The sequence below is a fragment of the Melanerpes formicivorus genome, unplaced genomic scaffold (assembly GCF_026170545.1).
Source record: "Melanerpes formicivorus ecotype bairdi unplaced genomic scaffold, bMelFor1.0.p_v2 SCAF_10, whole genome shotgun sequence".
NCBI classification, from domain to species: Eukaryota; Metazoa; Chordata; class Aves; order Piciformes; family Picidae; genus Melanerpes; species Melanerpes formicivorus.
In genome coordinates, this window is record NW_027142362.1 from 11,801,410 (window position 1) to 11,829,369 (window position 27,960).

The following is a 27,960-nucleotide window of genomic DNA, read 5'->3' on the forward strand; positions in this document are numbered from 1 at the left end:
CTCGGTTTTTAGAGGGGAATCTCTAGTTGGGTAGGTATCTCATACGTACAACAGAATTATGCAGTCTTTTGCCATTGATTTAATTAAAAAAAAAAATAACAAAATTAGAAAGGTGGGGAACAGAACCAATGGATAAGCCAGTTTTGTTCCTCTATATTGGAGTAGAGTATTTTATTTATATATATATCTATATATATTTTTATATATAGATATATATAAAAAAAATATAGTATATTGGGCAAAAAAAGGTCATTTAGTGTATGTCTGAAACTTCAGATTCAGGCAAGTGGCTGTAGACATGCTTCCTTTTGATAGCAATGTGTGGTGATTCGTGGTTTTATGACAGATTTTCCAATGTTGCTGTTCACTGCACATATATGTAAAATGTTTCTACTTGTATGTCTTTGAGTAAATACATTTCTAGGGGTTACTCAGCTTCAGACTTGGTGCTTTTTTGGCCTATTTGCAATCTTTAGGTACAAAATACAGTTTGGGATTGTGAAGCCCTCTTTGCCTTGAAATTTGAATTTTGTGGAGGTCAATCTGCTCTACAAAACATTTTCTTCTGCTCTTTGGTTGTACATACTGAAATACAGGTATAGAAAGCTACTAAGCATGAAGGTAGAAGGTAATATATTTAACATTTAAACTGGCAAAAAGGTGGGAAACAAACAATTGCAAAAGCCAATGAGTTTGCAAAGGGATAATAGTTTAACTGGATGCTCCAGGCTCCACATAGTGTTTATTAAAAAGCTGAGGAGGGCAGAGAGAGTACAGAAGGAATGCTGAATGCAGACAAGATAGATGTTTTGGACTCATTAAGACTCTGAATTTGTAAGACTCTCAAGTTCTAATAAACCTATCTAAAAATCAGATAAAACTGTTGAAAAATGCAGAGTAAAGCATGCTGGAAAAAAGTCATTTGGAGTTTCTGTAAATGCTGTCAGGTCTTGGAATGAAATTGTATACCTGCAACAGAAAGGTTCTGTTACCACAAAACTGGTGAACTCATCATTATGGCATTTATTATGGATTGTATGTTAAGTTTATTGATAGGGAAAACGAGAGAGAAAATGGTATATTTATCTGTTTGTCATCAATTATATGCAAAAAGTTGTGTGTCTCTTGCTCAGTGTAAAACAGCATTAAAGGGAGGAAACAAATGCTAGAAAGCCAAAGAGGGGAATCGAGTGCTATTTAAAGTACTTCAGTGCTGTCAAAAAGTCAAGTGGGGCAGCGTATCCCTTGTGGTGATCCTAATAAATCTCCAAAAATATTTAAGCAAAGAATGAAAATTGGAGAATACACAATTACAGCAATCACTGTGAGCAGGGCAATGCTTTGGTAGGAGGATCATCAACAGGACCACCTCAATTAGCAAAGAGATTAATGTGATATGACATGAACAAATGTAGTGATTAGCGCAGAGAAGTCGAACCAAGCACTTTGGTTTATTCCGTTTCATAGTTTAAAACAACAGCTTTTAAACCAGTAAATTCAAAAAGCTTCTTCTGTGCAATGTGCAATTAAGTTGTGGTATATAAATATGATATTATTCATTCTGAGAAATAGAGCTTGAATAAGGGTGTAACTTAAAGAAATCAGACTGTTAGATGGCAGACTTAGACAGAACCAACTTTTTCAAAGGCAAATACATTGTGGCATAAAGCAAGATTTAATAAATGGCAAATAGGAACTTAACATTCAGGCAGGTCTTTTCATAATTGTTAATTGCAGAGTTTCTTGGTCCCAGTGACTGTTTCAGTGAAGAGGCACTAGGTCACAGGGACGATCTGGTATTGATACTGTATTTCTGGATCTGCCATACACACTACTTTAAATATTAGTGTTTTGTAGTCCCTGTTAGTCTGGGCTACAGAAGTAATGCAGTGAAGAGCCAGATGAAAAATTGTGGTGAAGCAGCAGTGCAAATGCAGGGAGTATTAAGTAAACTTATTATTTCCATTGCATCCTTTGCATCTAATTGCACTAAATGGGATGTAAATAGCAAAACAGGGATCAAGCTTTGAGCTATCGTTAAATCGTTACTGTTGTTTGGGGCACTTTATAGCTCAGTATTATCTGGTTGGGCCACCTTACAAAACCAGCCTGCCTGGAAATACTGAACAAGAGCCTATTTATCATTTGACTAGTGCTCAAAATGTATGCTGCAGCACACGAAGTTTAAAATTATTTTCATTTTAAGTTGTAACAGTTCGTTAAATTTTGAAAACCACTGGGCTTGCAACTTGTTTGAAACCCACAACTGTGTTTATGTCTTGCTGGCAGGACCTCAGTTTTCGCTTTCAAGGTACATTTCTGCTTTTCCCCTCCTATTTCTTCAAAATCCTGTGTCTCATCAGGCCTGCACAGCAATTCCTACTCTGGTTGGCTTTTCTCCATGAAAGGTGACTGTGCCCATCCATGGTGCTGTGGGGCTGACCATTACTTCATGCATCTTCAGAGGGGTGAAGTGTTTAATCTACACATCTCTCCAAGGTGATAAGTGAGCAGCGCATTAAATTAGCGTTAAGATCTTTGCCAGTACTGACTTAAGTAAGAGGGACATGGTGTATTATGTGTTTGGAATTCAGGCCAAGCAGGCAGGACATGAAGGTTAATGCTGTTTTGCAGAAGTGTGAAGCAGGCAGTGTGAGGTTGGGGAAGTTACGTGCACATTTGCCTAGAGAACACCTCAGCAAAGACCAAACCTAACATTTTGTCAGTGCTCAATTAGGTGTTTTTAATTATTTTCAGAATTATTTTTTTTTCCAAATTCATGTCATGGTTGAAATTTAAAATGTTTAGAGAAGTCTTTTCCTGGGGAATGTATTGCTGTGTCACACCGTTGCAGTTGTGGTGACTCCCTAGAATTAATACCCATTTTTAAGCATTCTCCATAATAAAACCAGCTTACAGTGGCAGCTTTTTGTTTGTAGTCAGTTCCCTATGTTGGAGCTTTTGTCAAAACTTCAAATGCTTTTGTATTTAGTTAAGGAGTTATAGCACTTCACAATATGCCCTACGTACCTGTTCATGCTGCTGTGAACACACAGGCTGAGACATGGAGAAGAAGAAGAAACAGGCTGGGGCAGGTGGGAGGGGAAAGCAGCTTTCCTTGTGCTGTGTTGTTACACTTATTCTAGGTACTTACATTACGATTTACGTGGACTTCAGACCTGGGGACCCCATTCCTTTGCACTCAGCACTGTCCATGAGAACACGGTAGGCTGCCATGGTTTCTTCAAGGAGCTTACAACTCAGATTTTACAAAAATAAAAAATAATTTTCAAATTTCAGAAGCAAGTAAGGAGATAGAAATCAGAATTGAAACAACTTGCCCAAGGTCAAAAAGCAACTCAGTGGCAGAGCCCCAAATGAAGCCCCAGATCTCATTCTGAAGCCTGGTGCACTGACCTGATGCCCGTTCCTTTCCACAAGTAGCCGATTTACCTTTAGATTTTACTACCGGAAGCAGATTTGTGTAGGAGTCACTCTCTGCTTTCCATTTTGGTCATTCTTCAAGAGTCATCTTGATAACTGTTCTGTAGAAGTGAGCTTGAAGTATTAATCAGCTGAAAATGCTGTTAGTGTGTCAGTATTTCTCTGACAGTTGACCAGTGAATACAAACTGTGCCTTGCACGTGTCACATTGTGCTAGAGATGGCATTTTACTAAAAGGTGCACAGATAGTAGCATTCTGAAAAAATTACTGATCTTTAATAGTGAGTAGTTCAAGAAGAGCAAGGCATGAATAGGTTCCCATAAAATATTCATAGAAAAAGCTTGAATAATGAAAATAATGCTTAAAATGAAGGACTGTTAGCAGATAATTAATTAAGAAAAGAAGTAAATTGGTCTTAAATAGTTTTCTATGGATAGTTAGCCCATTTAATAAGAATTATCATCCTCCAAGCAAATGGCAGATAGCTAGTAAATAGGTTTTTCCTGAGAACTGGCTAGAGGGTAGAGCAGCTCTCCAAACATCTAAGTTTTTAGTCACTTATCATTCTGAAGTCAGTTCAGAGCTCCTGGCAGTTTATGTAATCTTAAGCCACTCCTCTCACTCTTGTTGCAGAATTTTCAATGGAGTAAAGTCCTTTTTAGTTACATCACTGCTTATTTCATTAAGAAGGAAATAAGATTTTTGTAGCGAGGTGTGCCATTGGCTTTGAGTTGTCATCATGAGAGAAGCAGTTAGGTTTTGTCCTCCTCAGAGAACATGTGCTTTAGAATATGCTGTTAAGAATCACCTCAAATGGCATAACATTGCTTGTAATTCCTCAGGCACTTTTTCCTTCAATTTATGACTGCACTGACAATCTGTGTGTAACTGTCCTGTGTACATGAGAGAGAAGTACCCCAACATGTTGCAGGGGGCAGAGGTTGCACTGGAGCCTCCATGCACAGCTGTGCTGGGGAAGGACCAAGCTGCCATTGATGGTCTATTCTTCCCACACTTCAGGTGTTTTGGTAGACTATACCATGAAGCTAAATACCTCTCTCTGTTTTTCAGTGTCATTCAGTAGCTCAGGGGGAGAACTAAGCTATAGGGTGGAGAAACCTAGAGATTTAGGGATAGTATATGCTTCATGTCATGCTCTATGGCTTTATCCTGGCCTGGTTCCAGCTACGGCTGTGGAGTTAACATTAACTGTACAGCAGTGTTTAGTCAAATGTAAATTAGGCTCTCTCCCTAAGCATTGTGCGTATATCTAGCAAATAGTAAATAGGATTAGAAGAAAACAACAAATTAACCCACAATAATAATACCTTAGCTCTCTTCTCCCTACAGCCATCTTATTTCCTGCTGCCTTTCCTATGGGCTAACAGGTATTCATCTGGTCAAATACTGCTGTGCTATGTTCCTACAAGGGTTCCCACTGAGTTCAGTGTGACTTGCTCATGTCTATCTGAGGGCATAGTACAATGTATTACTTGGTTAGGAGAGTACCAGGAAATTACCTACAGAAGGCAAAAGCAGAGAGGAGGGGAGAAGTGTTTTGTTTAGTGTTTTGTTTTCTTTCTTTAAATAGGTGAGAAAAGGCTATGACAAAAATCCTGCTCTAACTCGTGAATGCAACCCAACACCTGAATAACTCAAACCAGATTTTGCCCCAATTACTGGAAATTCTTTTTCTGTCTTTATGACCTGAATTTCTCTTAATAGGAAGCTTCAACTTCATAAAAAGAAATAAAATTCTGCCCTAACTCAAAAGTAAGTTGATAGGGAGAAGTGTTTTAACTTTTAAAAATACACAGCCCACTCAGTGAACCTTTGAGACCTGCAAATGTTTGAAAAGAAAAAGAAAAAACACAGCAGCTGCAATTTGAAAAATAACACTCTGGCACTAAAAAGAAGTAATTTTAATCATAGGAAGCTCATAGCTTATTTGCAGATAGTTGTACACTCTGAGAAGGGGAAGAAAAAAAAAAAAAAAGGAAAAAAAAACTGTAATAGGCCTTGGGTCAGCTGCATTGATTTAATGCATTACTTAGGCTGCCAGAGCAGAGGTAGAATCTCCTCGCACTGCATTAGGAGCGCCTCAAGCCTCCGTGACTCCTTTTGATCAAATCTCTGTGAAAGATGAGTGTCATGCCCTCTTCAAGCCAGCTGTGAGGGGACTGCCCTGCGACTGGAGGAGCACGCTGGAGCACACCACTCCGGGGCAGCGAGGTGAGAGCTGGCTGCAGAGGTGAGAGGCAGACACAACTTCGTACTGTAGGTCTGGAGAACACCAAGGGGGAGGATCTTATTTCACTCCCCTGTGCACAGCCTGAGCATACATCAGACCTTGAGGTGCTCAGAGTCAGACAAGAGTAAAGAGGCGTGTGATGGTTCTGCCTTAGTACTTGTACAGGCAGGAGTGTTTCCAGTACTTCTTTGTACAACTCACTGAGGGAATGGGAAACTGTTTTATAGCTCTGGAAACATAAGCACAGTAAGAATGTCTGAGGTAAGGAAAAGTTCTTTGCAGTTCTGTATGAATGTGTATTTTTACTGTGCAACTTTTACTTGTGATTATGCACTGTGGAGATATAAAAAATCTTGCAATGGTGTTGTTTTGAGTAATGAACAATGGAGATGAGAGCTGTAGGGAGGGAGCTGTACTCTCCATGTCTTAATTAGGAAAAGATACTGTGAAAGCAGAAAACTAGTTTATGTAAAAAATCCTGGTTTTCTTTCTGCTGCGCACTGTAAACAACTGCATGACTTTTCTGTTCTACAGTAACTAATGCAGAATTGCAGGCTGCTAATAATAAGCAGAGCCATCACTTGTGTAATTGTTTTCCAATTGAACTAGTAGCATGTAAATCATAAATACTTGACAATGTTTAATTGTACAAGTCCTCAATATACGTTAATAGCAATAAAATCTGTGATTTGTGACTCAGATGTGTTCTGAGTCAAGTGCTTTAAGCAGATACATTATCATTATCGTGACGTATAAATGCACTGGAGAGCAGACAATGTAATTTCACGACGAAGTTCTTTAGAAATTATTACTAAAGTGGAGTCTAATGTATGCCCTTTATACAGGATTTATTGTTGACTATTTAGCATCCAGAAAATAAGGCCAGTAATTATTTTCTTAGGATCAGCCTGTTTGTATTTCGGGGGGGGGGGGGGGGGGGGGGGGGGGCGGAGAGGAGAATGAGTGTGTATGTACATGGGGTGTGTGTAGGGGGGTGTCTGGTTTTTAAAATGCACTGTGCTCATTAGGAGGTTAAATGCATCAGAACCCAAGATGCTTATTTAATTTATTTTGAAATTTATTTATTTTTTAAAATTTTTATTTCACCATATACAAAAAATAAACACGGTTTAATTGTCAGCTCATACATAATGAGGTTTTGTTAGATGTGTTTAAGATACAGCATTTTACTTTCTGGTTTATTAATTGGCCAAATACTTCTGGGCAACAAATCCTTGGTTTAAAAATGAGGAGAGGGCAGATCACTAACCCAGGGGAGGGCTACTGATACACACAGGCTGTGGTTTATCCTTCTGTAAAATCTTATGGATTAAAAGTGGCACTATTTTTTCCCCCTTTTTCTTGTCTTTCTTTTTTTTTCCCTTTTTTTTTCTTTTTCTTTTTCTTTTTTTTTTTTTTTAATGTTTTTTTCAATTTGAATAATCTGTGAGCCAGGCAAAATTTTGATACTTTGGGAATGTAGGAAAGATAAAATGAAATAAACTAGTTATGTTTTAATTTAAAACAAGCCATTGTTTGAAAGGCATTTAGCAGTCAATTTTCACATCTGATCTGAAGTTGGAGTTTATTGTGCTCATTTAGCTGAGCTTGTTGTTCACGCGATTTCTGTACAAATTTTTGTAATTCATGTAACTACTTGGCTTCTTGAACCTCAGGAGCTGATTGTTTGTCTTATCTTTTGGTGAGCTAACTCTGCGTTATGTTGCAAAACCTTGAGGCATGTTGTGTTTCTTCGCGTTCTTGCAGTCTGCAAGTGAAGTCAGCTTCATTAGTTTCATGATGGCACATCAGTGCATGGCTGGTGTTGCCGCTTCCTTCAAGCTACTCCCGGAGCATGATCTGGGCTGCCTTGGTTTGGATAAGCTTGTAAGGATTTGTCAGCCAGATGTGACAAGATTGTCAAGAGGCAAGTAAAGAAGGAGATCTGATATTAATCAGTGCATAGCTTGGAGCCAAACTTTCTCAAATGCAGTGTAGTAACATGTTCTTCTCATTTACTGCTTCTCTTTGTGGCTATAGAACTGCCACTGTCTGAGTTTGACGGTTAAAAGGGATGCCAGCTAATAGTCTTTAATTGTAAGGATACAATTCTAGGTGGGAAAAGATCATATGCTTCTATTTTTAACCTCTTTTTGGAAAATAGAGTTCTGTATGCTGCAGTTTGCTGAAAAATATGCAAGCGGTACGTTAGTCTGTTTCTGTACTTTGGGTTTTAAAACACTGAGATTGTGGCTCAGCTCTCAGTGCTGGAGGAGTGGGAGGTGGGGAGCCTCACTCCAGGTCATGGTGCGAAGTAGGACTAGCATTATTTTTAACTACTAACAACAGTGTGAGTTGGGTTTCTTTGTTCTGGTGATTGGAACAATGTACACTGAAAAATAACTTTCCAATTGCTTCTTTTTCAGAAAAGGGAAAAAATAAGGGAAAAATAAGGGCTTGCAAAGAACATATCATGTATATTCCATTAGACCTTTTTACCACTATGTGTATAAGGCTAAGAGGTTTTCTTTATATTCGGTATTTCTCTTTGAATCAAACTAGAGTTTTCAGTAGTTTGCGGTTTTAATCTGATTTTTATTTAACAGTAGGTAAACATGTAAAAAGTAACTAATGTTATGGAAAATGCATTTTTGTTGAAGTTAATACATGGATTTTTTGCATGACTGATTTTTTTTTGAAGTAATTGTTCTATTTGTCCTTTGAACTACCAATTCATCTACAGCCTATTTGGAACCCTAAAAGTAAAGTTATCTCCAAACATATCCAAACCTGCAGGAGAGTTAAATCATTACAGAAACAGGAAAAAAATATTGCAAACGTTAAGCCACTTCATGGGCTTTACTATAGGCAAGAGGAAATTCTGCCAACTTAAGCTGCAACAAGGTTTGGCCTTTTGATACCAAATGTCTTGACTTCCAGCTTCCATGCCTGTTCATGATACTGTTAAAAATTCTGTCCATACAACATGGAGCGTGTCATTCCATTTCCAATCAAACAAGCGAGCGATTTATTTTGTTCTCAGTAAGTCTTTATTCTGATATTAACTACACCTCTGATAGGAACAGAAATGTTCTCCTTTTATTTTAGATTACAGTTCTTACTGCATATCCATGGTGTAAAGGCACTTCTCCTATGATTTGGCATTTAGTACAGATTTGGCAGATTTGAGCTAAAAATTAGATTCGGATCTTGAATTCGTTATTTCAGAAAAACATCCACCAAATGCAGGGAAGAAAAACTATTGTTTTGGCCCTCTGGGTCATCTACTGCCCTTCCTGGCTTCAGTGGTGCAGGAACTCTCACACCTCCTATGTGCTGGGCAGCCAGCAGGTTTTTTCCTAGTGGATGCTACAGTAGAGGTTTTACAAGTGTCATCGCCTTCCTTCTCAGGTTTTATTTCATATTATTTTATTGTTGCTAATCGCTTTCTAAAAACTCTATTCCAAATGTAAAATGCAGCTGATTTTCAGTAAGAAATGGGTATTTTTACATTTGGAGGTAGCTGATGCCTGAAAGCCTGTTAGAAATTTCCTCACCTGTGTTCAATAAAAAGGAATGCTAAGTTTTAAATTGTGAAATTGCCAATGGAGCTACACTGTTGCGTAAAATATTGCATAACTGTAGCACCATAGATAGATAGATAGTGTCATGTATATGTTGAGTACTGATTTGGTCTAAAATCTATGGAATTGGGTAATGCTAAGTATTTCAGAAGGCTCTTATTTTTCTTATATTCTTTAATCTATGTCTTCATTCTGTAACAGGGAAAAAAAAGTGTAGCGTGCATATTTTATGGCTTTGAGACTTAAGCAGTGGTATAAGGAGCTAAAAAACTTAGGGTTGTCTTTGAAGTGTGAATGCACCCAGATAGCACAGATGTGAGATTTCATAAAGTAGGTAAAGAGTTAAAGACATATTTTAAAGAACTTTGCAGGTGATTTGTATTGCTGTTCTTCATTTCTCTGATACTTGTTTGTAACACATTTCTCACTGATGTAAAGCTTGGAGTTAAATATTTACACTCCAGTTCATGGATAGGTTTGTAGTTTCAGCATTTAACACGGTGTGCATAGCATGTCCCTACAGAAAGAATTTGTGGTGCACAATTTGTGTGCTAGATAAATAGCGCACGCCAAATTTCACACCAATTCTGTCCAGCAATTTGTCTTTACCCATAAAGCCTGAGCGGTTTTCCCATCAATATGCAACAATCTGTTGCTCATTTTTTAAATTACTGATAAGAAGAATTTTTTTCCCCTGTAAGTTTATTAGAAAGGGAAGTTACTTCATTATCTTCCAACCTTAGTGATACTGAATGCTGAATATCTTGTGTTGGACACTGCTTAATACTCAGGAAAATGTTTCTGACCTGTGCAGGCTAGAGTAGGTATGCCGTGGAAACTGTAGCCCTGTAGTGTGTTTCAGAATCAAAAGTAACTGACAACTGAAATATAACGATACTGTGACTTTTTTCATTCCTCAATTTGTATTTCTTGTTTTCTTTTCCAAACCAAATGGTAAGAGAGGATCTAAATACATTCCAAGTTTGACCGAGCCGTCTGTCAGCACACACCTGTTGTTAACAAGTGAGATTAATTGCAGCATAAGCCAATGTATCCACAAGCACGTTCCTGAACAGCAAAATTGAGTTTTACTGTCCAGTGCTTTTTTGTTTAAAGAGTAGCAATCTGAGTGTGTGTGCTCTCACTCACTCACACTCTCTCTCTCTCTCTCACACACACACACACGCACACACATTCTTTTCTCTATATAATTATTTTGACAGTGCCATTAGCAAGAGTTGCCCTAAGGGGCCCTTTAGGGTAAGTGACATGCATGAGGAGTGATTATCATCCCACAAGTTATGCTGTGATTAAAGTCTGGCCTTGTAGCGTGCTGCCTTTCTCAGAAACAGCTCCTGCTTCCTCACCCAGCTATGTTGCCCGCGACTGCCCAGACCTCCTCGCTGTTAGCCACAATGCTGCCACTGAGCCCAAACTAGCTGTAGACTTGTGAGACTGTATTTAGTTTAGGCCCTTATCTCAGCTCTGTTCTGCTCTCAGGACAGTTCTGTTAGAAAACCTTTTTACCAAAGTGGTGACATGTGAACTCATGGTCCATAATTCAGTAGCCAGTTAAAAATACCTTTTAAGTCCATGAGCATGGTTGATTTGAGGTGGTGCCATCATGTGAATGTATTACCTTATATCAATTCCATCTTAACTGAGCATTTTCACTTCCTCTCCTCTCACCTTTTGGCTGGTTTTGAGGATGTTTTAGTCAATTATTGCAAGGACAATTAAACATTTTCAGTTCCAGGTGCTCAGCTGCACCCACAAGAGAGATTTTGTCAAATTGGCTGTATTCAGCCCCACTGAGGGGGAGAGAGTAAAGGGGTAATGCAGCTTGCTGCAGGATCTGGGTTATAAATGCTCTGTGTATTCTCAGGCTGTGGCTGTTTAAAGGGAGGTCAGGTTTTGGTATCTGACCCCAAATAAACAATATGAATATATACATAAGGATCCAGATAATTAATGGGATGTATTCTGTGGTCTTATCTAGAAAATGTATTCAACTTGTGGCCTTTGTGTTCTTTTAGGAGTAAAAATCATAACGTAATTTCCCCACAGAGAAGGGATAAGTGGGAGTTGAGTGGTATCAGCACCAGCCAAAGTTTTCAGCACAATAGTTAAGTTCAACTCCTCCATCCACATTTGGCCTCTAAAACAAAAGCTTTTTGTCTGGATTTTTCAAAGCTTCTTGCACCTCCTGAGCTTGGTAGGAGCGTACCTGGTCAGTGTGTATGAAAACCAGCCCCGTTATTGAGCTGTCGTGGATTTAGGAACTGAGTTGTGGGTGTAACTTTGTGTTTTAGTGGCACTGTAAGTAAGAGGCAAGTTGTGGCCCATCTCTGTCTTTCTCATCTCTCTCCTGGCTGGTCTGTTAAGAAGGAAACAGGAATTTTGCTAAACTATTCTACTAATAAGTAGTTTGTAGAATAGATCATCTAGGTCCAGCATTTTAAACACATCTGTTAATGGAGAAGGTTGGAGTTCTTTGGTCGGTGCTGTTTACTCTGTCACATCCATCTGCAACTCTTCTCTGCTTTTTTGAAAAAGCTAAAATATGGATAGGACCAGACTTTTCTGGATACACAGGGCTTGTTTGCTTCTCATGAAAGATGTTTGTTATTACTTACTATGTTTATTAAATAACTGTATTAACAGCAGCTGTAACTTTGTAAGACACGTCTTTTGTGAGATGAGATTGTGGAAATGGCGCGTGCAGCCTTTGGTCAGATAGAGTTAGAAATCTTATAAGGACCTTTTCCATCTTTTAATAATTTCATGTAATAGTTTATTTTAATCTTGAGTGTTGTTAAACTTTAGTATAGGAACAACATAACTTACAACAACCAAATGTACTTGAGTAGGCATAAATGTACATGAATGGAAATTCCTTTGTTTGAAGGGCTAAGGTCGTGAAAGGCAGGTGGTGTGTATATGTTGTTGATGGTATGTAACTTGCCAGTACAGCTTTGACCATAACTGAGAATCTTAATCCCATGACAGAAGAAAACACCACAATATTGAACATGTGCAATTTGCAGCATGGGCTTAGTCTAGTTTGTGCAGCGTAACTATCAGTTGAGCTTGCTGTCAGACCTATATGTGTGTAAGTGCATTTCAGAGCCCTATTGCTTCATGAGTCCCTCCCTTTCCCCATTCCCTATGTTTCCTCTCAGCAATACTTACAGTCAACGAAGGGTTTCCATATTCTGTCCGTCCTCCAGGCATCCTGTTTCCTCTTTGAAGTGAGCATGTCAAGAAGAAAATGGCCCAGAGCCTTTCCTTCAAGATGCTGCAGGGGCCCTCCTAATGTTCTTTACAGGCAGATGGAATTCATAGCCTTACTAAACTTAAAGTTTGCTGAGATTTTCAAGGAACAATAGAGTAATAAGATGCTTAGTCTAAACTGTAGCAGATAGAATATCAACATGCAGTTAAGGTTTAATTGTTAGGCTGTGTCTTCAACAACTACTTATACCATCTGGAGCAGCCCAACACCTTTGGTGAGCCTCCTTGGAATGTACTGGAATATATTTTGATTCCAATAAACTGCAGGGAGCTAGCAGAATATCAAAACCTGAAGTCTGTGTTTAGGAAAAACACACACAAGGGCTAAGTATGTACTCTTGAGTGGACAGAGTGAGTACAAATACATATGGGATAGATTAAAAAACCAAATATTATTAGCGTGATACAGATAGGCACAGCTGGGCTGTGGTACAGTGAAAATACGGTGGACAATATGTAAATTGAGAAATTGCTTTAAATCATGACAAAACTGACAGATGTATTATTTATCAGTGGAATATGTCCCCAGGGAAAGTGGCAACAATTGCCTGACAAAAAGTGGACAAAGGAAAACTTTGCTTGTACAGTATGGAAAAGTATGGCATTGAGAGAGATGCTTAAGATAGGTTTGTTGAATTGGTCTCTGCTTTCAGACATTACTCAAAGGATTCAAATACAGAAGTAATCAAATGTAACTGGATGATGAAAAAGGAAGACTTACTTAAACTTTGCAACCACAAGAAACCCAGTGGATCACAGGAGGTTGGCCAGGAAGACAACTTAGCAGTCATGCCCACTGTTCTCCTTACTGAAAGATGCACACAGATTTGGATTCGGCCTTTGATTTAGCTGTGGATTGTACTTTTAAGACTTGGTAAATTTATCCATCCCTTTATTTCCTTTGCAAATCTTTTACAAGGTGCAAGCAAGAAAATGCTTCCTAATAACCAGACACGTCCTATGTTTAATTTTATCTCTACAGACAAAAAGGGAGAGCTTAATTTCTGTGAATTACTCCTAATGTGAGAGGAAAATTGTTACCTGTACTCTGGGAAGTAAGAAAGCTTTCATGTTTCAGCTGATTGGCAGACTTTAAAAGAATCCTAATACTTTACAAATTTATTTTCTTTCCCCATTATAAATCTTGCCTCTTCCTCCACAAGGGTTCTTACTGTGGAGCCACTGCAAGTCTGTTTTGCAGAAATGGGACACATCCCATTTCTTACCTCTAGGATATGTGCTCATGAGAGCACATACCTTCCAGGCTTACCTATATTCAGTGGGATTACTTTTTCTGGGAAATGAAGGTGAGATGGCTGTGGGAGGTATAACTTGTTGCTAGAAGCCCTCAATAATGGACATGTAAAGTGGCATCTGTTTTATCTCATCTAATGAAGATTTCTCTCGCACATCTCTTTCATGTAACTCCAATTTATTCCTCAAACTTGTCTTTAAATTGATAGGATTTTCTACTCCATGCTTGCAGGTGTTCCTGTAACACAGCATCAGTGACACCATTTTGTCTCATGCTCTTCATGTGATAGCAGTTGCTTTAAAAAAACCCCCAAACATTTCTAGAGTGAGGGGTGGCTTTGTGCAAAGAAGACAAGGGGTGTTTTCAGATGCCAGAGACAAATGAGGGTGCTGACCTGTGAATTACTGGCACTAAATATTACCAGGGTAGTCTGAGACTTGCTTTTCCATTTTACTGGTGTCTGCACTTGCATCTCTCTCAGCATGCAGAGAGCCAGAATGGCTTTCTAGCATGAGCAGAGATCTCTCACTTGGTCCTGACAGGGTCTTCGATATTTACTTACTTTTTAATTTATTTCCCAAGCCAAAGTGCTGTCAAACCAGACTCCACTTAACACTGAATGAGCTTTGATACAGTTATATTGCCCTTCTCTTGCTGCTTTTTCTTTTTTTTAAAACCTGCTGTTAGTATGTTTGCAAGAGAGCATAGGTCCCAAAAGACTTCAGGAGAGCACAGATGATCTCAAGCTTGCTTTATGAAATGAAGCCTGATTGTATGCCCAGAATCAGAATGAACTTCTCCCATTAGCTTGTGCTTTTCTTTAACTGTGAAGGCTACAAGTCGATTGCAAAGACATGTTCAGTAACTTTTGAAGCATAATCGAAGCCACATCAATACCTGGCAAAAAAAGATGTCAGCAGTCATGACATTCAGGCAACAAGTTGAGATTTCTTTTTCAGTGATTAGTACTTAGACGTTTTTCAGCGGCCAGTTTAATAGTTGATCTGCTCTCTTATAACAATCATTTGTATTAAAAATCTGATGTTCAGATTCCCACAGTCATGCTGGTAAAACCACAGAAAATTATGATCAGATTTCTCCAGAAAGCCTTGCTGATAATGGATTTGGAAGGATCCATTTGTGTGTGAGAGAGTGATGGGAAAGTAATAAGAAGATCCTTGATGATAGCATAGGATTTTTAATTTATTTTGTTTTTTAAATATCTGCCTTATGTTTCTGGAAAGTTAAGCTAAATAATAGACTTGAATGAAAGGACTGCACTTAAAAAAAATTTCCACTTTAATTTCCATCTACATTTCCAATCCTTTAATTATGATTTTGAAGCTTTACATGTATGTAATATAGAAAGTTATTCCTTTGTTCTGTAGGATGAAATTGTTCCTCTTGTTGGGAAAATAAAGCTCATTAAAAGACTTGATATAATTACGGTACCTTGGAATAGGCGTATTAAGGATGGTAGGATTAACAGGCAGAAGACAAGCGTGTTAATCACATGAAGTTTTGCTAAGTTTCTCTTCGTTAAACTCTGATGTAAGTTAGTTTGGGAGATAATCAAAGTGCACCTTCTACAAGTGCCTCAAATTGAACAACGAATGAAAATCTAAAGTTGGGACTGGTTATTTTAAAAGTTAATTTTGCCATGTTCTATGTGCTCTGTGACTGTTTTAATTCAAATGTTGCTGAGAAAGTTTTAGGAGACACACTCTGACAAGCACAGATGAAGGGATGTGCTACAAACTTGAAAATCATACTAGTTACTTCTTAGGCATTCTTACAAGCAATTTAAGTCAGCCACAGACCCCTGATTTGAGGGTTTGCAGTTGGCAGTATGCAAGTGAAGTACATCTAAGACTGGTGACCAAAAGCAGTAATGTATGGACCTGAGAAGGGATCAATTCCTTATTTAGAGTAGAAGAGGAACTCTGCTCCCTTCGAAGAGCCACTGTCATATATGTAAACCAAAATATCCTTTTTTTTTTTTTCCATGTGCAGTCTTCTACCTCTCTACAGGAAGACAAAATAAATATATGTATCATATAGAAGAAAGATCTTACACAGAACTGTGAAATGCAAAAATGTGTGCAGTGTATCTTTCTTGTCTAAGTATGCAAGTTAAGAAGAAAAAATGATTTTAAAGGTCAGTGGTTCATGGAACATGTCCAAAGAAAAAGGAATGAAAAAATGTTTGAAAACTCAATTAAGTTATTATCATGACAGATTTGTTTCATTGTGCATATTTCTATTCCTTCTTGCGGAAAAAGGAAGTTCTCTTTTGTAATTTTGTCAGGAGGGACTGCAAAAGATGCATTCATGGAATGCTCTGTAGTTTACTGAACTTAGCAGAGTTACCTGTGGAAGGGGTTCAGCCTGTGCAAGTCACAGAATCAGAGTCAGAAGACTTGAACTGCATTATTATTTGGTATCTTGCAACAGAAATTAATCAGTGGCAAACTACACCCTTTTTTCCAAACTTTCCACAGGAAATGTATGTGTTCTTATTGTTACATCAAAGTATTTTAGCATCTAAGTGAAAATACATCCTCCATTAAAGTGAAGCAATTTACACTGCATAGGTTATTGATGTGTATTTTACGACTTTATGGCAAGCACAGAGCTTGTCTCAAGAATTCAGTATTTTGCAATGGCTCCTTTAAAAGATTAAAAGCAAAGTGATTCAGAGATTTCAGTAGCCCTGTTGCCACTTGTTCCAATCCTTCAAATAAAGGTAAATCTCAGCATCAAGTCACTGCAGTTTGGAGATGTGAATGTTAGCTAACTCCTTGGTTAGCCAGCTATGTAGCTCAGATCCAGTCATGTAAAGCACCAGGCACATGCTTGTTTGTAGTAGGGTGTTGAATGTAGCCTCCTCTTCTGCCCTAAGTAGGTCAAATTCTTCAAGCCTAAAAAACTGCCTATGGCAAACCCCATTGAAATAATCTTTCTCTAAAGTCCTTTTCAATTTAAACATTTCCAGTGTCTTTCTTAGCCCGATTGTCCAAAAAAAAAAAAAAAAAGCTTGTTTCTTTGAGTGTTTTCCAAATGTGCCAATGTGAGGATGCCTGCCTTGAAAAGATACTTTTAGTCTTCAAGTCTTGTCTTGCTTTTCTATAGATATTCATAAGTAGTGGAAGTCCCTGTTTTGCATAAGACCCTAGGAGCAGGAGTGGGAGCCAGTAGTGGGCATAACTTTGCCTTAGTTAATGTTTGTTTCTCTGTACTTTAAAACATTCTGTTTTAAGAGCAGAAAAATGCAGACATGTTACAATTGCATAATCTGGCTCTGTCTGTGTGTGTGTGTATTCCAGTGCAGAATTTCAGTGCATCAATTTCTTCACTTTCCCTGCCTTAATAAATACTCCATTTATGCAGAAACCATTCTCAGTATCAGATCTAAGCAATATGGAATCCTTCAAATGTTTTGCTCTGTAGCAATCCCTATGGAGCTCTAACTAGGATCCCTAAGTTGTCTGTCTGCCTTTTGCAGCAGATGAGCACACACAGAAGAATGCATATATTCCAGGAAGCAAGTTTGTATTGTCCTGTTGATTAGGAGTATCTGAATACTAATTTGATTTGCATTATAGATGACATTGGTGAGAGTGAAGTAATGCACAAATTGAACTGTGCAACTGGTTGCTATCTCTGTGCTCTGTTTTGCCTATTATCTTTCAAGCATTGCCCCTGTAAAATATGACTGATGGAGTCTTTGAGGAGCTGGAGTACTTCTAGGTGAGCTTTGTTACCAAGAAGTATTAGTGACCTCCTGTATTTTTGACAGGATGCAGATGTTCTATGTATATGCTGCTGCATGTAAAGGACAACATCTATGCAGTGCTAATGCACTACTCACTAGAACTTCCTCTACTGCAGCATGGAGTTCCAGCAAAACTTGAGGACAGTGGGACTTTAATCTGTAGTACATAGTTTTCAAACCTTCCTTACATGAAGATCATAGCTTAGCTGAATCCACAGGAACACTTCATTATTGTTATCAAGGTATTTCAGCCTAAATAAACCCACAGAAGGGATGCTATGTATACCATTAAATATTTTGCTTCCATAATATTCTAGTGTTGTAGCTGGGGACAGATTCTCTTCAAAGCAGGGGTAGTTTGCACAATTCAGGTTTTGTCTGGATTACTCTTGATGCACATTGCTAGGTATATGCTGGTGTTATACCTCTATGTGGATTTTATGGGTGTATTGTGTATGTATAATCTGCATGTTCTTGGTGATGCTTGAGAAGGCCAACGGTATTCTGGTATGCATTAAGAAGAGTGGGCAGCAGGTTCACCTCCCCATCTACTCTGCCCTGGTGAGGCCACACCTGGAGCATTGTGTCCATTTCTGAGCTCTCCAGTTCAAAAGGGCCAGGAAACTACTGCAGAGTCCAATGGAGGACTACAAGGATAGTTAGGGGACTGGAGCATCTCTTTTATGAGAAGAGGCTGAGAGACCTGGGGGTTTTTAGCCTGGGAAAGAGCAAACTGAGAGGGAATCTTATCAATGTGTATAAATATCTGAAGGTAGGAGGTCATGAGCATGGAATTGGGCTCTCTTCAGTGGTGGCCAGTGATAGGACAAGGGGGCAATGGGTACAAGCTAGAACACAGGAGGTTTTGCATGAACTTAAGGAGAAACTTTTTCACTTTGAGGGTGCCAGAGCACTGGAACAGTCTGTCCAGAGAGGTTATAGAGCCTCCTAGGAAAATTCCAAAGAAAGTGGTATAAATCTAAATAAAATTATCATTGGATGTCAAAGGAACATAATGATAAGGTCTGAATAATTCCATCGGCTTGCTAACTGGGATAAAGTTGGATGCATAAACTATTCTGTCTCTCTTTCCTGCTTCTACATTTTAGTTGCTACCAGCTGGTGTCTTTGCTTGGCTTTGCTGACCTTGGCTGCATTCCTTGTTGTAGCTAAGTACTAGAAAACTGTAATAGTGGCTTTCTCTTCTCCTTTTGCCCTTGTATGGGGGAAGGAGGGGGGCGCTGTTGGTAGCCCCTGGCTTTGTCCAGAGGGAACTTTGTGTTGTTTATAAATTGTACATATGTGTGTGTGTATATATATATATAGTAAATATGCATTGCATTTCATATTTCTAGATTTTAGTTTACTTGTAAATATAGCTTCATTTGCTTCCAAAACCTTCTGTGCTAGTCTGGTGATTTATTTTGGGGGTATTTCTCCAAATTCATGTTGGGGGCAATTTACTAAACAGACCACACTACCATTTTATGTACTACCTGCCGTGCTTTCTCTTATTTCCAGGCTATCCGATGCACTCTTGTGAGCTGCAGTTGTCAATGTTTCAAACCTGGGAAAATAAATCAGCGACAATGTGATCAATGCCGGCATGGATGGGTAGCACATGGTAAGATTTTCTTTTCACTACCTGTATAAAAACCTTTTAGGATCCTTCTCACTACAGCATGCTTTTTTTTTTTTGTGTCACCCCCCACCCCTCTACCTCCCAACATTAGTAACATTCCATTTTATCTGTCTCTTTGTGACTCAAGTTTGTTTGCATTCTGTGATTTTATTTTCAGCTCTGAGCAAATTAAGGATTCCCAATCTCTACCCATCGAGCCAGGTAGAAATAGTTCAATCCAATGTTGTCTTTGACATCAGTAGCCTCATGTTGTACGGAACCCAAGCCATTCCTGTGCGCCTTAAAATTCTGCTAGATCGGCTTTTCAGTGTTCTGAAGCAGGAAGAGGTGATACAGATTCTCCATGCTCTGGATTGGACACTACAGGATTACATACGTGGATATGTGCTACAGGTATTTAGAGGGCCTTTTTAAATATAAATATGATAGCTAAGTAGTATTTCATAATGTTTTCAAGCTTAATTTTGTCAGTGGTTCATGATGCATTAACAATGTGGTACCTCTGAAAGGCAGTAATAGACTTGTACAAGCTTAGCACCAGAAAAGAAAGGGTGCATTTTTTATCATTGCTAGCTTCTTAGTCAAACTTAACTGAAATTGTTCTACTTTGCTCAAATCTATCAAAAAAGGTAAGCCAAAATAGAAAGAAAAAGCAATATACCGGGAATATATCAAAGTAAAGGCTTCAGAATTTGCTCTAGCATTATTTAAACAGTGGTTTTATTCCTATATAGCAAAATAAACTTGCCGTCATTTTAAGCACCAGGAACAACATTAATTTCTGGTATGGTGCTACTGACCTTGCTGCTGCTACATCAAGGATGAATTTGGCCCTATGTGCTTACACTGATGTTAGTCCTTGTGTCTGTGGAAGTTACTTTTTATGTAAAGTAACATTATGATCCTACATTATGACATGAATCAATATTTAATGGTCTTGATAATCTTGCTTTTTAGTGTTAGGATTAAAAATATGGAATCAATTACCTTGAACCTCTACCACATGAAAAATTTATAATGTTACATTCTTCATCATCTTAGAAACTCTTACATGCACTGTGAAAAGTCTCAGTAGGCCATCAAATACATGTTCTGTGATAAAATATTTATTGTAGTTATTGGGAAAAGTTAGGCATAGCTAGAGTTTGAAAGAACTCCAACACTCTAGTGTAATTACAGCTGTGCTCTGTGAACACTGGCAATGGATCAATACAGGTTCATTTGTTCTCTGATCTTAGTTGCTTGGAAGATTATTAAACTTGCAATGAAAGAATACTTGACTTAAATGAGGAGCTAAATCTTGGTCTGATTGCTCCATCACTGCTGTCTGTACTTACATGACACTAACTGTTGTTCAAATGGCTTGTCTTAATTTTTGTAGAAAAAATAAGTTTATTGGAAAGAATGACTGTCAGTGCAGAGAAAGAAATAATACCACTAATGTGGTAAAATTTGGAAGTATCACAAAATTGCATTAATCTCTTAAACAGAAGGATTTTATCATTTCACTAGAGAAGAATATTCAGTCCTTTTAAAAAATTATATATGGGGGGGGTGAGGTGGATGTTGTTCACCTTAACTAATGTCCAACTCATTTAAATGTTTTTTTTTGCTTTAGGATGCTTCAGGAAAAGTGCTGGATCACTGGAGCATAATGACCACTGAGGAAGAACTGGCTACTTTGCAGCAGTTTCTTCGGTTTGGAGAAACTAAATCCATTGTAGAGTTAATGGCAATTCAAGAGAAAGAAGGGCAATCAATTATAATACCACCCACAACTGCCAATTTGGATATTAGAGCGTTCATTGAGAGCTGCAATCAACACAGTCCTAATTTTTCTGCTTCCTTGGACAAAATGAGTCCTACCAACATTCATCCCTTTGAAAATATTGTAAATAACATGGCTTTCATGCTGCCGTTCCAGTTTTTCAGTCCAGTGCCTCCACCTTTGATAGGCTCACCACCAGAAAGACATTTGATTGAGCAAGGTCAAGACCATTGCAATGAAACTAAACAAGATGTTCAGATACCGTTTTCTGAAAGCAACTTCTTAACTTCTAGTTCTGCATCATTTCAAGTCGAAAATGAGAGGAGCATAAATGGTCCAGATGTCACCACTAAAACAGAAGATGATGCCCTTTTAAGTGATTCCAGTTCACATAATACAGCAGCAAAGCTTGAAATGACAGCACTATCTCCAGAAAACAAAATTAAATCTGTCGAAAAAAATGGCGCTGGGCCAAGGAAAGGGCGTGTGTTCTGCACTGCATGTGAAAAGACATTTTATGACAAAGGTACTTTGAAAATACATTACAATGCTGTCCATCTGAAGATAAAGCACAAATGCACAATCGAGGGCTGCAACATGGTGTTCAGCAGTTTGCGTAGTCGAAATCGTCATAGTGCAAATCCTAACCCCAGACTCCATATGCCAATGAATAGAAATAACAGGGATAAAGATCTAAGAAATGGTTTGACCATTGGACCTGGAGATAGTAAAAGGACAGAATTTACAATTTTAACTCCGGATAGCAGAACTATTACCAGCTATGCCAGCTCTTGCACAGATTCAAAGGGTCAGGCTGGATTTCCCAGTATTGGACAGAACGGTGTCCTCTTTCCAAACCTGAAGACAGTACAGCCTGTTCTTCCTTTTTATCGTAGTCCAGTCGCACCAGCTGAGCTGGCTAATACTCCAGGTATTCTTCCTTCTCTGCCTCTTGTTTCTTCCTCAATACCAGAGCAGCTTGTGTCAAATGAATTGCCATTTGACGTGCTACCCAAGAAGAAATCTCGTAAATCAAGTATGCCTATTAAGATAGAGAAAGAAGCTGTTGAAACGCCTAATGAAAGTAGTGATGTTGCCAGTTCTGAAGATGATATACGTCTGCAAGTGGTAAGTGATGGAGAGCTTGAGACCTGTGAGCATAAGATAGAGAAGCGAGTGACCGACAGGGTGGAAAAGCACCCCCATTCAGGTAATTCATGGAAATCTGTCTCTGGGGTAGAGGGCCCAAAGTATTTTGAATCTGTCTTTGCGCCAAATAACAAATACATCAAGGATATCTCTGAGAATGAATTGCATCACTGTGAGAAAGAGGTTAAACCAGAAGAAAACCAACCTTTAAAAATAGTTCCCCATGAGATTATATATGAAGATCCAAAACACCACCACAATGATGTTATAAAACCAATGACTGAACCCCCCATGTATATTAAAGAGCAGTCAAAGCGCAGGATTCCTAAAGATGACTGCCCTGAATTGCAACACCACTTGCTGACCGGGGGCTTTTTCAGCACTTTGTCAAACAGGGGTGCTGCCATTCCTTGTTTTGAAGACTCTAAAGATATGGATCATGTCAGCCAACATGCACTAGGGATTCAGAAGGAAGAAAGCCGCTTTCATTGTGACATCTGTAAGAAGACTTTTAAAAACCCTTACAGTGTAAAAATGCATTTTAAAAATGTACATCTCAAAGAAATGCATATTTGCACAGTTGAGGGCTGTAATGCTGCTTTCCCTTCTCGTAGAAGTCGAGACAGGTAAGAAAATTATAAACAAAATTGTATTTATTTTATCATCACAATGGAGCCTAATTTGAAATTAAAATGAGTGTTTGAGGAATGGAGCCTGCAAAGATTTTTTTTGTGTATCTTCGTATAACAGGTACGATAACTTATCAGAACATTCATGAAATGAAAATCCATTGAAAGAAACATTTCCTTTCCACTAGACTACGAGGTATTAAATAAAGCCATGAAAATTCCATAACCTATAAAGACTGCAGTAGTTGAAAGAATACTTTAGAATATAAAGGGAAAGCCACAAGAATATGAATTCAGCCATTTTCCATTAGATGCATGTGTGGACTTCTATGTTTAATATCTATGTTCATGTGTACTTTATACAGTGTTCTTTAATGACCGCTATGAGATCAATTCAGGAAATGCTCACTTGCCCTTGTCCTTGCTTTACTCAAGGATTTTGAACAAACTAGTGGGGAAAGCCCATAAGAAAAGCAAGATTACTGTGTGGCAGTACAAATTTAACAGTATGTAGTGCTAATTAAACTGACACTGTCTGGTGTGTATCCACATTGGTAGTGCTTTTATGTGAGATTACATACCACATCCTAAACTACATCATGAGCTTATTCATCTTCCTGTTAGCTGCAGTATTTTTCTTGCTGTAAATAATTTTATTTCAGCCTATTTATGCACGTAGGCTGAGAAACGAAAACTGAGACTCTATTGTTGACCATTGGTTATGTATCTGAATTGCTAAGTGATAGGTAACTAACCTGCTAAAGTGTGGCCAAGCATTGCAAGTTTTGTAACCCTCCTGGAACAGTGTTACAGCAGCTTTTGGCTGCTGGAGGCATGCCTGGATAGCAGTTCAAAGTGACACAAGGTTTAGACTGTTTGTAGTCTGCTAGGAGTACTGGAGCTAGCTGATGCAGTCCAGAGAGAGGATAAACCAGTCTCTGAGGACTGGCTGCTGCATCTGAGGTGCACAGATTCATCTGCTGCTGGCGGGTTTCATACTCTGATCTGCTGCCTGCATCTTCCCAGATGTGAATTCCTCTCCTCTGTAAGTGTGATATGGGCCACAGGAAAGAAGGCCAGCAGTAAGATCTGCATTTGCATGCCACAAATTCCTTCCCACAACAATATATGCTGTTAAGTTTTAACATAAGTGCTTTTGGAAGAGGGTTGGTTTTTTGTTTTGTGGCTTGTTGTTGTTGGTTTTGATTTTTTTTATTATTATTTTTGTTAAAGCCAGCTCACAAGACAGTTCACAAACTTTGTGTAAAACAGTAGTTATTTGTAACAATTTTGTAGAAGTTTCCAGACTTTAACATGGAGTGCTGTGACTGCAGGTTTGGATTAAACCGTGATGGCACAGGGGAAAATGAACGTTTTCCTTGTCTTGCAATAAACTGAATCTTCTAACCAGAGGCTGGAAGTTCATAGTGAGCTGATTTTCTATTAGTCAAGGAGGAGGAGGAGCAGCAATTTGAGTACGTTTTGGTGGGTTTTAAACCAAATCCAGAGATGCCCACTTGAAAACTGCAAGTTACTTAAAAAGCTATATTCTTGAAGTATTTTCCTCTCAAGGAAATGCTTTGTACTGATGTGTACAGCTGCATCTTGGCACATGAGTGGTTACAGTACTTGAGATCATCATATTATCCTGCTTTGTTCATTGGGAAAGAATCTTGTTCCTTCCCCCACTCAGTCCATTCTCTGATCTCAGTTCAGTACACAAATTCTGAGTATGTTCCCCAACTCTTTTAGACTCAGCACTAGATCTAGTGGAGCAGAGACCCTTCAACAATGGAGGAGAGAATCTGAAACACTGATTCCTGTAGAGTTATTTCTGATACATGCCAGTGCAAGCCAGTTCAGATACCCAGTCGATTTCTAATTCATCTGTGTGCATTCCCAGTGTGACGGTTGGTGAAACTCTTAAGTCTATAGTTTATGAATGCTATGAAATACTGATTTGTTTATTTTTCTTTGTTAATGATCATTATGAAACAGCTGTTAAGTGAGGTGAAACACTTTCTTGCTAAGCTTGTCTTTGTTCTTCTAGACATAGTTCAAACCTAAACCTTCATCATAAGCTTCTGACTAAAGATACACTGGAATTCAACAACCATTTCAATGCAACATACCTCTTGAAAGACATGGCTAAGGAGTTTTGTCAAGATGTCTCTTTAAAACAACATGTTGGACATACTTCTGTAATCTTCAAAGGAATGAACAGAACAGGCAGCTTGGTTTTTCCAGTGAGCAAAATTAGTGAACCCTGCTCTGAGAGTTATGGATACGATCCATTGAATGATGGAACTGTTCTGGATCTAAGCACTACTTCCAGCGTTAAATCTGAGAGCAGTGCTCATTCTTCTTGGGATTCTGATGGAGGAAGTGAAATATGCACCATGCCCTTGGACGATAGTGATGAAAGCTGTGAAGGACCCAGCCTAATGCCCAATGATGAACTCTACCAAGACTGTACTTTAATTGAGAAAGCTCATCAGAGCTTTACAAATTTACCTTCCAGTTTGCCAATAATTTGTCATATATGTCAAAAAACTTACAGTAATAAAGGAACTTTCAGGGCTCACTACAAAACTGTGCACCTCCGCCAGCTCCACAAATGTAAAATCCCGGGCTGCAACACAATGTTTTCATCTGTTCGCAGTCGGAACAGGCACAGCCAAAACCCTAATCTGCACAAAAGTCTGTCTGAGTCACCAACTAGCCTACAGTAACATCATGCTATCTTCATTTATTTCTGCTAAGAATTAATCATTTCAATTCAAGAATGTGTTAACATTAGTTTTATTTAAACTCATTTCTCTTTTAGCCCACTCAGCAACCACAGTCAAATTCTTTTTTTCCTGTGTGTGCTCTCCAGGAGTTTCATTTAGCAAAGCTTGGTGCTGTAGTTTTTTGTGCAATTGTTTGGTTTGATGTTAAATAGGAAAAGCCTTCTGTAAGGAGAAGAAAGCATCTTAGAAATGGGGAGAATATGGAGACCTAAACTAAAGTATTTTCGATACCTGTGAAGTATTACTTTCTAACAATAGGAGCTTCAAATGAGAACCAACATCATTTGTGTTTACATATTAAGTGAGTTGTTGTAGTGTAAGAAATATCTAGCAACTGGGGTGTTTCCTCTGGTTAGGTTGAGAGTTTTGGGGCTGCCATTTCGTTCCTGAGACCATGGACTGAAGCTGACTTGCAGTATTAATTGAACATGGTATTTGCCATTTACTGTATTTTAAAACAAAATAAAACCAAAATAAAAACTTTGGAAGACTTTGCATACAATCCAAATCTTCTGAAAATGCTGCAGTCCTTAGTTGTTAAGTTGGCATTTCATTTGGAAAAAGAAAAAGGCTGCAGTATTTTGGCTTCCTTAGAATTTAATACCGTTTGCTTTGCAAAAGGAGGGGCCACCTAACTTGGCAGGGTTGCCTGAATAATTCTGAGGTGTTCTGATAAATTGTAGTGATAGAAAGAATTACTAGGTTAAGATAAAATTTCTGAACCACAGCAAATGCATCCATAAAATAAGGAGGGAAAGTAAATCCTTTAATTTGAAATGCACTTTTTGAGTTCCACTCTAAGTGAGTGAGATGTTTTTGTTGAAAATAGTGGTGAGAAAAGGGGAGAGGAAAAACAAACAAACAAACAAAACCCCAAAAAACACATAAAGAAGAAGATGAAAAAGACCCAAAAAACCCAACTAAGTATCCAAACCACTTAGGAGCTCAAAGGTGCAATTTTAAGCCTTTGAGAGAGCAAGACAAAATGGATGCAGTACCTATCTTTCATGATTCAGCAGCTACTGTGTTTCTCTTACTGGTGGAGGGGAAAGTGTGTTGATCTTTGTAACAATAGATGAATGCTTTTTCTCATTCACACCTCTTCTTTTTTTTTTAAATGTTCAATATATGTTAAAAAAAATCAATGTCTTTGTACTTGTCCCTGTAATTAACAGTATTCTGCATTATGTTCTATGCACTTAAGAAGACTGGTCTTGTATTGTATTTAAAAAAACACTTTAATATTTAATTTGTAGTCACATCACACAAATGCTGTGTTTGTACTTCTTTGGCTGAAGCATTTCCAAAAAAAGAAATAAGAAAGCAAGTCTGATAGTTCCTTTTTTTTTTGTTTTTCTTCTTTCACTTCCATTCACCAGTTGAAATCTGTTGATCAATCCTAGTATGCAAGCATGCTATTGCAGCACAATCTGTACATATTAAACCAAAGCGCTCACGGTATTTGTGGTTTCTAGAACTAGTCTAGTTTTCCAGTATAACTGGATCTTATCCTTCATTCATTTTTGTGACTGAATAAAAATAGACTGAATTTCTGGATTTCATATGTATGTAGAAAAAAAAGAAAATAGTACAACGCTATTGCCATATGTCTCGATGTTTAACTTATTCTTAAAAAAAAATACTATGTTATTGTAACCATTTCATATTGTATAAAAGAAACAAAAGTGGACTGGATATTTCACTAATTCTTTTGAAAACTGATTTGTGTGCGAGTATGGGATATGCAAGGAAAAAAAAAAGAAACATGACACAGTTGTAAATGTTTGTGCTCGCTAGAAATGGTTTCCATGCATTGTGTAAAGAAATTTTCTATTTTTTTTAATTTACAGTAGGTTTATGTGATATTTAAAATAATCCAGTTGTGCTTGAAGCTGTCAAGAAAAAAATTTAGTAGCCTGGGGAAAGTTGCGCCATTGCTTTGAGGTTTTGTGTTTCGAGGGGGGGGTTTGGTGTTCTGGGTTTCTAGGGGGGATTTGGATGGTGTTTGTTTGTTTTTTTTTTCAAATGGGCACTCATATCAGTGGATTTTGTTGTTTGAAAGCTAAGGGCAAAATCAGAGGAGACACATTTGCTCCCAGCCTTTTGATTACCTACATCAATTATTTGTTATCCAGCTATTTCAACCTCTTTTTTATATATATATATATATAAACCTATTTGTTTAATCATTTTTTTTTTTCTTTTTGAAACAGTGTGATGTAAACTAATGCTGTAATGCCCATTAATTCAGCTTTCACTGTGTCCAAAAAGGAAACACATTTGTATACCTTAATAATTTTGTATGTGTTAATAAAAACAAATAATAATGCCTCTGGTTGATTCAGAAAAGTAGGCTTTTGTGACTGAAAAAAAAAA

General features: G+C 38.1%; 1 protein-coding gene across 1 annotated transcript; it reads left to right on the forward strand.

The window, feature by feature from the left end:
• The first annotated feature begins 5,727 nt into the window (after positions 1-5,727).
• On the forward strand, positions 5,728-27,915 carry BNC1 (basonuclin zinc finger protein 1). Its single transcript, XM_068143685.1, has 5 exons — positions 5,728-5,957; positions 19,126-19,228; positions 19,404-19,639; positions 20,865-22,789; positions 24,843-27,915. The coding sequence occupies exons 1-5, from the start codon at positions 5,949-5,951 to the stop codon at positions 25,522-25,524; spliced, it is 2,955 nt and encodes a 984-aa protein (XP_067999786.1). The 5' UTR covers positions 5,728-5,948; the 3' UTR covers positions 25,525-27,915.
• Positions 27,916-27,960: the final 45 nt, after the last annotated feature.

What these genes read in the sequence shown, in the direction of transcription:
- BNC1 (XM_068143685.1), top strand. An exon ending in TACGTGGATATGTGCTACAG is followed by an intron (nt 19,640 to 20,864) that starts GTATTTAGAGGG and finishes TTTTTGCTTTAG; the next exon opens with GATGCTTCAGGAAAAGTGCT. An exon ending in TCTCGTAGAAGTCGAGACAG is followed by an intron (nt 22,790 to 24,842) that starts GTAAGAAAATTA and finishes TTGTTCTTCTAG; the next exon opens with ACATAGTTCAAACCTAAACC.